This window comes from Colletes gigas, unplaced genomic scaffold, assembly GCF_013123115.1.
Source record: "Colletes gigas isolate AHSC1104 unplaced genomic scaffold, ASM1312311v1 Colletes_gigas_Sc00048, whole genome shotgun sequence".
NCBI classification, from domain to species: Eukaryota; Metazoa; Arthropoda; class Insecta; order Hymenoptera; family Colletidae; genus Colletes; species Colletes gigas.
In genome coordinates this window covers 448,456-459,810 of record NW_025106677.1, presented here as the reverse complement: position 1 = coordinate 459,810, position 11,355 = coordinate 448,456, and the positions used below count along the sequence as shown (strand labels likewise).

General features: G+C 37.1%; 2 protein-coding genes across 2 annotated transcripts; one reads left to right on the top strand and one right to left on the bottom strand.

Annotated features, from left to right (window-relative positions):
- Positions 1-175: 175 nt before the first annotated feature.
- On the bottom strand, positions 176-3,425 carry LOC122403293. The gene is made up of 5 exons (XM_043406735.1): positions 3,170-3,425; positions 2,661-2,919; positions 1,170-1,402; positions 760-1,104; positions 176-682 (listed from the first exon to the last, which is right to left on the bottom strand). The coding sequence occupies exons 1-5, from the start codon at positions 3,423-3,425 to the stop codon at positions 531-533; spliced, it is 1,245 nt and encodes a 414-aa protein (XP_043262670.1). The 3' UTR covers positions 176-530.
- A 927-nt stretch (positions 3,426-4,352) lies between these two features.
- Positions 4,353-7,840, top strand: LOC122403255 (chromatin-remodeling complex ATPase chain Iswi). The gene has a single exon (XM_043406665.1). The coding sequence runs from the start codon at positions 4,495-4,497 to the stop codon at positions 7,525-7,527; it is 3,033 nt and encodes a 1,010-aa protein (XP_043262600.1). The 5' UTR covers positions 4,353-4,494; the 3' UTR covers positions 7,528-7,840.
- The last annotated feature ends 3,515 nt before the right edge of the window (positions 7,841-11,355 follow it).

The window sequence follows — 11,355 nt, the reverse complement described above, 5'->3', positions numbered from 1 at the left end:
TGTATCTATCATGGTACAGTTAGGGTATATAATTATCACTAAATGTGAATTAAATAACTGCTCACAATAATGTTATGATAATAATACCATCCAAGTATGCTAATCTTGTATACGGTATTGCATCTTTTATATTTAACTATTCTGTATATTATTGTTTTAATAAAAAGTTCAAGTGTCTACTAAAAAGTAAAAAAACATTAAAATAAATGAAGTAGGATAATAATATCATCTGATAATACTGTGTAATGCATTTCTGGTTTTCCTACAGTGTTTTCTATTTTACTGGCAAGTATAACAATATGTTCCACGTCCACTAATTATACATGACTTAACAATAAACGTAAATTTTAAACATTCTAAACAAAACACTATTTTACATACCTTAACAATTTCAATTTTTGAACATTTATGTAAAGTTATTGCAATTGTTTTTTTTTGCTGTTTTTAATAGAGAAGTGACGTGCGTTCAATGCATTATTATTGATGCAAAATTATTTGCAAGCTCAGAGATTGCGAAAATTTATTTAACGTCATGATTCCGATATTTGTTGTCTGTCTAAAGGAGGACAATTCATATGCCGAAAATTTCGTGGACCTACCATACCTTCCTGTATTCTTGCACATTCGCTCATCCATATCGCCACACTGGCTACCTCTTCAGCCGACAAACGAGGTCCAATACCTAAACATAACAAAGTTGTTAAATTACGTACATAATAAATTTGAGCAAATCGTAAAATTTTTCTTCTTAATCCTCACCAGGAACATTCGGACGATACTTAAGCGATTTTGGATCTAGGATTTTTTTTCTTCTTTTACCGCTCGAAGCTTTACGATCTATGCTACGAACACTTTGATCTTTACTTGCATTTCCGTCTGGAGTATTGCTGCCAGACGTACACTTGTCAGATATATTTTCACTTTTGGTCGATTTTTTCCCGTCGCTCGACCGAGATCTTTTACTCAATTCAGCATCCGCGCCAGAATTCTCATTATTTTCTTCTACTTTCAAAGTTCCTTCGCTGGAAGAATCTTGCTCGGTTTTATCGTCGACCATTTTTCTCTGATCGGTATAACTCTCGCCTAATTGTGGCGTAATATCGGCTGAAAGAAAATAAAGAATATTTCCTGTTAAACTTAATTTCCTATTAGCTTAGAAATCAATTTACTTCTTGAGGAGTCAATGTCTTCCTTTGACACCAGCTCCAAATCCAAATTTACGTCCGCTTCGGTGTCTTGGCTCGCGATAGAGCAAACACGATCCACGGAGAACTTATCATCGCTAGGTTCTTGGCTCGCAAATGATCTAGAATCGTTGGATTCGTTGCATAAAATGAATTCTGTCGGATCTTCATCGGAGGAGTCCCTTTCGCTACCGTCGCATCGAAGTCCTGCCAAATACCTGGACATTTTATGTAAAACATATGTATACCCCTGGGAAAAATTTTAATGGGAGATTCTAGAGGCCAAAATAAGACGAAAATCAAGAACAATAATTTGTTGATCGAGGCTGTGTTAAAAAGTTATTAACGTTTAAAGTTCCTCCTGTGGAACGGCAATCTGCGAACAGCTGCGCGTGCGCGGTAGTGGTTCTCACTCACAAGACTGTGAGGCTGTCGATACGTCATTAAGTAGAGTTTCTCATACTGAGTGAGAACCACTATCACATGCACGCAGCTGTTCGCAGATTGCCGTTCTATAGGCGGAACTTTTTAACGAAGCCTCAATTAATAAATTAGTATTTTTGATTTTCGTCTTATTTGTATTCCTAGAATCTTCCATTAAAAATTTTCCCCGGGATGGTTGAACACCCTGTATATTGTAACATATGAAATATGTGTTTTTTGTTTTGCTTGAAGCAAATATTAAAAATCGTGTCTGGGTTAGGTAGCAGGACGATTTTATAAATGTATAGCAGGGAGCGCGAAAGATTAGCCTTGGAACTAGATTAACAGAATTTCTTATTAACAAAATACAAAATATAATTGTGTAGAAATAGATATTTGTGATCATTACTGTTTGTTTTACGATCTATATTTAATAAACTATAAACTATATAATTGTCTTAAGTCATTAAAACGCCACCTTAGTCTCAAGATTTAAATATAACAGAAAGTACAGGGTATTTGGCTACTCCTGGGAAAAATTTTAATGGGAGATTCTAGAGGCCAAAATAAGACGAAAATCAAGAATACCAATTTGTCGATTGAGGCCTCGTTAAGAAGTTATTAACGTTTAAAGATCCGCCTGTAGAACGGCAATCTGTGAACAGCTACGTGCATGCGATGGTGATTCTCACTCAACAAACTGTAATCGTTAATAACTTTTTAACGAAGCCTCAACCAACAAATTAGTATTCTTGATTTTCGTCTTATTTTGGCCTCTAGAATCTCCCATTAAAATTTTTCCCAGATGTGGCTGAACAACACCCTGTATATGTATAGCAACCGAGGGGTCGGTCGAGCGCTTGTGAGAGCGTGGCCCCTCTAGTGGCGAGCATGGGAGGCGACACCACAAATGTATTTTTTATTTTGCATATTTTACATACTGCATATATTTTGCATATTTCTTGTATGTATTATAAAGATATAAGAATTTCATTCAAAGTAAATAAATAGTTGTAACTCTGCGCATCTACTTAAAAACTTCATCCAACTTACCCATAAATCTCCATGAACAACGTAACAGGAACCATAGCTGATCCTCCTTCGGGTTCGTGAGTGAATAATTCACAAATCATGATCATCGTCTCGAAGAGACTCGATCCTAAGAGGCCCACCGCTATAGCCAGAAACTTTTTCACCTGACACCTTCGTCGAAATTTCCCGATCATCATGATCAAATTTAAATCTCGTCGGTCCAAGCACAAGCAATCCCAACGACGTAAAATCATTTCCACGGGCAACGATTTGTTATAATCTACCCAACAAATATTCAACATCGAAATAATACGAAGAATTTCAAATTGTTTTATCGTTTTATTATTTCGTTATGATTAAAATAAATATAAGGTGTTTTAGAAATATAAATACTCAAGGAAATGATTCTACGCGCTAAAATAACTAAAAAGTCTATTGTATTTAATATACATATACAATACACATTTAGGTCAAAGCGATTAAACGATTAAATAATGGTTTTCGAATGATTTGCACGCTTGCGTGAGTACCTCCGAATTGCCTTAGCAAAATTCTAAGAAAACCAAGCGTCAATCCGGAAGCGGTGCTCGGTGGTGGATATTCGAGTCTCAGTTTTGTTGGTGGGTCCTCGCCGTCAGCCAACGCTCGAAAGTACGAGCTGGACCATTTAAGTAAATCGTACGGTTGGGTTCGTATAGCTGCCTTGCAAAATTGTTTTAAAATTATCGGTAAACTTGGCGGGACGATGATCCCCTGGCTCGCGACCGATTGTTCGACAATGGACATTTTTTACCGTAAAAATTCACCGGGCACTCTTTCCTTGTTAAAATGAAAGCTTTCGTCTGATAACAATGAATCACAATTAGCGAGAACAGTGTACTACGTTGTATAAGGTGAAACCTAGCTTAACTTGAATATCGTAGTACACAGTATCGAGTGTGTTGCTACTTCGCGGGGTACCGTCGTCTAGGAAACAATATCGATGGACATACATACTTCGAGCAGAAACGAAGATCTTTCTGGTAAGAATAATAATGTTCTTGTTGCACAGTTGTATTATTTAAAAACTTTAATTGCTGTTTAAATGTGATTGAATAGTAGCCACGTGTTTCTTCATTTTTCTTTATTTTTCTTTTCTCTCATTTTTGATTAATAGATAAATATAAATATGAATGTAACGCGCAATTTTAAGAGGTAAATAGGTTTATTTTTCAAATTATACGGAAAGATTGTTTATGAATATACGTTTTAGAATAAGGTTATTTAATTACCGCAATATAGATAAATCACTTTAAATATTCTCACGGTGTATCATTTATTTGTTTGTAAAATTTATTTACATCATCGATAGAACTGTGTTCGCTGATACAAAGGTTGATCAAAAAGTAAGGTTCCCTATGTCAAATATTTTTATTGCAATTTATACTGTTTCTTGAAACCCGTTGCTTCCCTACACGATGAGTCCGTTGCTCTTAGATTTCACAAGAATCTGAATATGTCACGTTATAAACAATATATACACGTGGAAAATTAAAATTTCTCCTAATATATTGCCAAGGGAATCTTACTTTTTGATCAACCTTCATATTTAATGGAAACATATTTAAATGTTTCTGCGATTACCGCGGATGCGGTCGTGATCAAATGCTTACAGATGGCACTAATAACGTACTTTTGGAGGGATAACACAATCCAACATGGCGGCGATTGGTGTTGTGCGTTCGTGAACGTCAGGGTTGAGACCGGTATTTAAGAGACAAATAGTTGTAATTAAATCAAGTACGTGTTTACGTGGGCGTTAGTTCGACTATAATTTCATTTACACTCGTAAAGGGTAGTTCTGAAATTAGGGAAAATGTCGAAGCCAGACGAAAATGTAGACACAGGGGACACGGGAGAAAATTCGAATGGATCTTCGGCAGAGACCACGTCGTCTCGTGGTGGTGACTTCGAAACAAAGCTTGAAACTGATCGAAGTAAGAGATTCGATTATTTACTAAAACAGACTGAAATATTCTCCCATTTTATGACGAACAATCAGAAGGATAAAGCTGGAAGTCCTTTGAAAGTCAAAGCTGGCAGGCCCAGAAAACAACCAGCAGAAGCTCCTGTGAAAGTCGATCTCATTGATCACAGGCACCGTAAGACAGAACAAGAAGAAGACGAGGAGTTATTAGCAGAGAGTAACGCCAATGTTGCGACTACAACACGTTTTGAATCGTCACCACACTACATTAAATCTGGTGAGTTACGAGATTATCAAATACGAGGTTTAAATTGGATGATATCCTTGTACGAACACGGTATCAATGGTATCTTAGCAGATGAAATGGGTCTTGGTAAAACTCTACAGACTATTTCTTTGCTCGGATATATGAAACACTTCAGAAACATTCCGGGTCCGCATATAGTTATAGTTCCAAAGTCCACTTTGGCTAATTGGATGAACGAATTTAAGAAATGGTGTCCTACGCTAAGAGCAGTTTGTCTCATAGGAGACGCAGAAACTAGAAATACCTTTATTAGAGATGTTATGATGCCCGGAGAATGGGATGTTTGCGTAACATCTTACGAGATGGTCATAAAAGAAAAGTCTGTATTTAAAAAGTTCAACTGGCGTTATATGGTAATAGATGAGGCTCATAGGATAAAGAATGAAAAGTCAAAACTATCAGAGATACTGCGAGAATTTAAAACAGCTAATCGTCTATTATTAACTGGAACACCTCTGCAGAATAACCTCCATGAATTGTGGTCCTTGCTCAATTTTCTATTGCCAGATGTGTTTAATAGTTCAGACGATTTTGACTCTTGGTTTAATACCAACAGTTTCTTAGGTGATAATTCGTTAGTCGAGAGATTGCATGCAGTTCTTCGACCATTCCTTTTGAGACGTTTAAAATCTGAAGTTGAGAAAGGTCTTAAACCAAAAAAAGAAATCAAGGTGTACATTGGTCTTAGTAAAATGCAAAGAGAATGGTACACTAAAGTGCTCATGAAAGACATAGACATAGTTAACGGCGCTGGAAAAATTGAAAAAATGAGGCTACAAAATATTTTGATGCAATTGCGCAAATGTTGTAACCATCCATATTTGTTTGATGGCGCAGAACCTGGACCTCCTTATACAACCGATGAACATCTGGTTTATAATTGTGGCAAAATGGTGATTTTGGACAAATTATTGCCAAAATTGCAACAGCAAGAATCACGAGTTCTTGTATTTAGTCAAATGACGAGAATGTTGGATATTTTAGAAGACTATTGTCACTGGCGATGTTTTCAATACTGTCGTTTAGATGGTAATACAGCACACGAGGATAGGCAACGTCAAATCAATGAATATAATGCACCTGGAAGTGAGAAATTCATTTTCATGTTGTCAACTCGTGCTGGAGGTTTAGGTATAAATTTAGCAACAGCTGATGTAGTTATTATTTATGACTCTGATTGGAATCCACAGATGGATTTGCAAGCAATGGATCGGGCTCATCGTATAGGTCAACAAAAGCAAGTTCGTGTATTCAGGTTTATTACAGAAAATACTGTAGAAGAAAAGATTGTTGAGCGTGCCGAAGTTAAATTGCGTTTAGATAAGTTAGTTATCCAACAAGGGCGGTTAGTTGATGCAAAGCAAACAGCACTGAATAAAGACGAAATGCTGAATATGATCAGGCACGGTGCAAACGAAGTATTTGCATCTAAAGATAGTGCTATCACGGATGAAGATATAGATACTATTCTACAAAAGGGCGAAGCGAAAACCGAGGAGATGAAACAGAAACTTGAAAGTCTGGGAGAATCGTCGCTGCGTAACTTCACCGTGGACGCACCTACAGATTCGGTGTATCAGTTCGAGGGCGAGGACTATCGTGAAAAACAAAAAATTCTCGGGCTCGGCAACTGGATAGAACCGCCAAAACGAGAACGAAAAGCTAATTATGCAGTTGACGCTTACTTCAGGGAAGCTCTTAGAGTATCTGAACCGAAAGCTCCGAAAGCACCCAGACCTCCGAAACAGCCAATAGTTCAAGACTTCCAGTTCTTCCCGCCACGATTATTTGAGTTACTCGATCAAGAAATTTATTACTTCCGTCAAACCGTAGGATACAAAGTTCCAAAGAATCCTGAACTTGGGTCCGACGCAGCCAGAATTCAAAAAGAAGAGCAGCGTAAGATAGACGAGGCTCAACCGTTGTCCGACGAAGAAATTGTGGAAAAGGAGAAATTGCTCACTCAAGGCTTCACGAATTGGACGAAAAGAGATTTTAATCAGTTTATAAAGGCGAACGAAAAGTACGGTCGTGACGATATCGAGAATATTGCCAAGGAAGTGGAAGGAAAAACGCCAGAAGAGGTGATGGAGTACTCTGCAGTTTTTTGGGAACGTTGCCACGAGTTGCAGGACATTGACAGGGTTATGGCTCAAATCGAACGCGGAGAGGCGAAGATACAAAGACGAGCTGGAATTAAGAAAGCCTTAGATGCCAAGATGGCAAGGTATCGTGCACCGTTTCATCAGTTGAGGATAGCTTACGGGACGAATAAGGGAAAGAATTACACCGAAGAAGAGGATCGTTTCCTTGTGTGCATGCTACACAAATTGGGCTTCGATAAGGAAAATGTTTACGAGGAGCTACGAGCTACGGTCAGATCAGCGCCGCAATTCCGTTTCGATTGGTTCGTCAAGTCGCGCACGGCTTTGGAATTGCAACGACGATGCAATACTTTGATTACATTGATAGAACGCGAGAACCAAGAACTCGAGGAGCGGGAAAGACAAGAGAGGCGAAAAAAGGGCGGCAGCATAGGTGCAAAACCAGCGTCCAAGCGAAAACAAGAGAATTTACCAGCGCCACAGGACAAGCCTCGAAAAAAGAAGAAATAAACATCACACTGTGAAACGTTTTTCGACCGTTTTTTCGTTTTTTCGTTTTTTAAAGAGCACGGACTTGACTACAACAATTCTCTTTATTCGTTCATCATTCATTTTTCTTCGAGACATTAACAATACCATCGTTCGAGTTCAGGTGAATATTCGTCGCAGTTTTAACCTTGTCTCATTCTCTGCGAATGAAGTTCTTTAGTACAATTATCGTCCTTCCACGAGAAGAAGGCACGGCGTGTTTACATCCCCATTCTTGCTGCAGTCCGCTGATTGGCTGTCACCGATCTTCGTCACCGTTTTCGACCAATACCTGTGAGTCGGCGGACTGCAACAGGACTGGGGATGTAAACACGCTGTTGTGCCTTTTTCTCGTGGAAGGACGATACGTTCCTCTCGCTTTTTTCTCGATAGTCATCAATAGATCTTAATCAAGATTTTCGAAACAAATAATTAACAATAGGTAGAGGAACTTCTTTATTGATGATAACGAACATAACCAAATTACAGTGATTTTTTTAAGGATTTTGAATATAACATCGAATGATAGCTTTTATATTTACATACACAAGGTGACGCATTTCAATCTGTAAATGAATGTATTTGAGAGACTGTAAAATTAGAAAATTGAATATATAAGGATTGAAGGGCATTCCACAGTCACTTATCTTTTTGTAAATGGCATTTGGCATATTTTTTGTCACCGACTCAAAGAGCGTAACTAGAGTTCGAACAAGATTTCGTTTGTCTTATTTCTAAATTTTGAATTCTGGTCACGCTTTTTGGCCTTGAGATATCCTACACGCCTCTGCAACCAAAATTTTCCTTGACATATTAATGTGGAATTTCTCGTTAAGACCTACTCTTTGAAATAACAACCACCTACGCATAAAAGGGAATCACTCGGTACACATGTACGCCTAAGCAATTCTTCTCGACTTTACTAAAATTAAATGAAAGCGAGACGATTGATACACCTAATTATTAATTATTACGAAAACATGTTACTCTCGCTTGTCACGTGTATATATTTTGTACACGCAACACGAACGTACCTTGACTTAATTTTACACGAGAATACTTGTAATGCAATATTACGTGAACGATTTTATTTATTTGCTACGATTTTAAAGGCATTGTAATTCGTTTTACGAATAAAACACCATATGCCGCGTCATATAAAGCATCTATGTATATTGGTGTTTCATTGAGATGGTGCAAAATCAACTGGCCGCTGAAGGTCATTAAGAAGGACAATACCCAAACGTAATACGTGGCTGTTAACATTATGTAAAAGTAAAAGTTATACCTGATCTGATATACAGTTTGGTAAATGGTCTTGAGTGGCTAATTGATAATGTGCCACTTATATTATTTACTACCCTCATACAGAACCGAATAGAAATAAGAGGAAACGCGCCAATACAAAGGACAATGTTAAGTCATAGAGGGGTTTACTGACCCAAGAGCGTACAGCCTATGCTATACACCGTTGGAAAGGTGTCGCCAAGGCGAATCGACTGATACCGTTTTTAACTTCGATATCAGATGGGATCATGTCGAAAAATGGCCTCAAAGTTCGAGATTTTGCGGTTTTGAACAAAAGAATCCGGTCGTAAAAGCCCATCCGGCCCGAGGGACCTCGGGTAGGCACCTGAGGGAAAACCGAGCGGTGTAAGCGATACTCTAGCAGATTGGGACGGCAAATGTGCCCCACCACCTTCATTTCAGTGCCGTGTTGGGCCTGCGTTTGCCGCATGGGCCCCGTTCGAAATGCCCAGGGCGAAATCGCCAATGGATCAGTTGTTTTTCATGAACATAATATATTCATGATAGACGATTCGCAGGTATGAGTTGGGAATGTGCAGATTAGTATTCAGTATTCACATCATTATGTTTCGTTCAATCAATAAAATGTCACTCCATTCACTATTGTAAGTGACGCATTAGTCTGAATACTAACCTGCACATTCCCAACTTATACCTGCGAATCGTCTATCATGAATATATTATGTTCATGAAAAACAACTGATCCATTGGCGATTTCGCCCTGGGCATTTCGAACGGGGCCCATGCGGCAAACGCAGGCCCAACACGGCACTGAAATGAAGGTGGTGGGGCACATTTGCCGTCCCAATCTGCTAGAGTATCGCTTACACCGCTCGGTTTTCCCTCAGGTGCCTACCCGAGGTCCCTCGGGCCGGATGGGCTTTTACGACCGGATTCTTTTGTTCAAAACCGCAAAATCTCGAACTTTGAGGCCATTTTTCGACATGATCCCATCTGATATCGAAGTTAAAAACGGTATCAGTCGATTCGCCTTGGCGACACCTTTCCAACGGTGTATAGCATAGGCTGTACGCTCTTGGGTCAGTAAACCCCTCTATGACTTAACATTGTCCTTTTACGATGAAAATGAATTTATCTTTTCGTATAGCTATATTTATTGAATTTCAGAATCCTTAGCATCGAGCAAGGAAAAAATATAAATCGGAATACTTGTTCCTAAATCGAGTCTTAGTGCACAATTATTAGTAATAGTTATACATATATATTAAATATATAAATAGCGAATGTATTGCTCGATAGTTTAAAAACAAATGATAATCGAAATTAAATCGATCATCAATAGTTCTTGACGGACAATAGATATGCATAATTTTTATAAAACGCATAGAACATGCATAAACAATAAATACTTGATACAATATAGATTATACATTTTCAGAAGGTCACCACCCCCCACCCCCCACCCCCTTGTACAGTGACTTAAAAAAAAGTAATTTCATCCACATCGACGTATATTCTAAAATGTTTAAAATAATCGGAAACAAATATCCTTTCTATCAGGACTCCTGTTCTTAATTCTCATTAATAGTGTACTTTGATACTATTCACATAGTAATCGAAATTCGTTATTTATATTAAATCAAACTACAAAGTGAATTGTCAACTGACACTTAAAACGTAGTTTTATATCAATTATAAAGTTACCGTGGCGAATTTTACTTACAACAGTGCTATTAATATCTCAATTATTAATAATAGTATCTGATATTTTAGACTAATTCAATGATTTAGTATAATCTCGATGAGATATTTGTTTATTATGTATCGTTATAAACAATTGTAATTTTGAAAATATTTTGATTAATTATTGTATTATTTTATTAATACGTAGTGAAAATTTCGTTGTAAAAAATTAAACAACTATTACGCTTGTACAGGTAAAAAAGTATATTCATTCGTGTATAGTCATCTCGTAAATTCGTACTATTAGATTCGTTTTCGTTGAAAATTGTAAAAGTATATTGCACAATGCGGAAATAAAAGTATAGCAACATAGTCATACAGCAACGTTCTGTTTACCTTTTAAATACAATCAAGCGGACGAATAAAAACATTTCTCCAACATAAAAATAAATGCACGTCTGATCCTTACATTATACTAATGTCATGGAAAATAGAATCTTTGAATGAATCTCGAAAAGTAAGATAGAACTATTTATGTAATTTTTTTAATCACTTTGTAAGGCCCCGGAGTTCATTAATATCACCACGGGATATAATATTCTAATTATATAATTTATATTTGGTGTTATCATACTTCAATGTCACTTAGAGTAATGTTGTCCTTTTATAATAATAAAATTTCATTTAAATGAATCGCGATTTTTTTTTTTAAATTGGTTAATAGAAAAAGCGATTTGCCTTTAAAGTGAAGCAGTATATACAAAACGAGTATTTTCTGTTCGATTAATATATTTTCCAATGTCATGATACATCTTCAATAACTATGTTAGAAGGCGTTTATTGCAACAATGGAAAATA

What these genes read in the sequence shown, in the direction of transcription:
- LOC122403255 (XM_043406665.1), top strand. Translation starts at nt 4,495, where the DNA reads ATGTCGAAGCCAGACGAAAATGTAGACACAGGGGACACGGGAGAAAAT.
- LOC122403293 (XM_043406735.1), bottom strand. Translation starts at nt 3,425, where the DNA reads ATGTCCATTGTCGAACAATCGGTCGCGAGCCAGGGGATCATCGTCCCG. An exon ending in TTTGCTAAGGCAATTCGGAG is followed by an intron (nt 2,920 to 3,169) that starts GTACTCACGCAA and finishes TTTGTTGGGTAG; the next exon opens with ATTATAACAAATCGTTGCCC. An exon ending in TTGTTCATGGAGATTTATGG is followed by an intron (nt 1,403 to 2,660) that starts GTAAGTTGGATG and finishes TAAAATGTCCAG; the next exon opens with GTATTTGGCAGGACTTCGAT.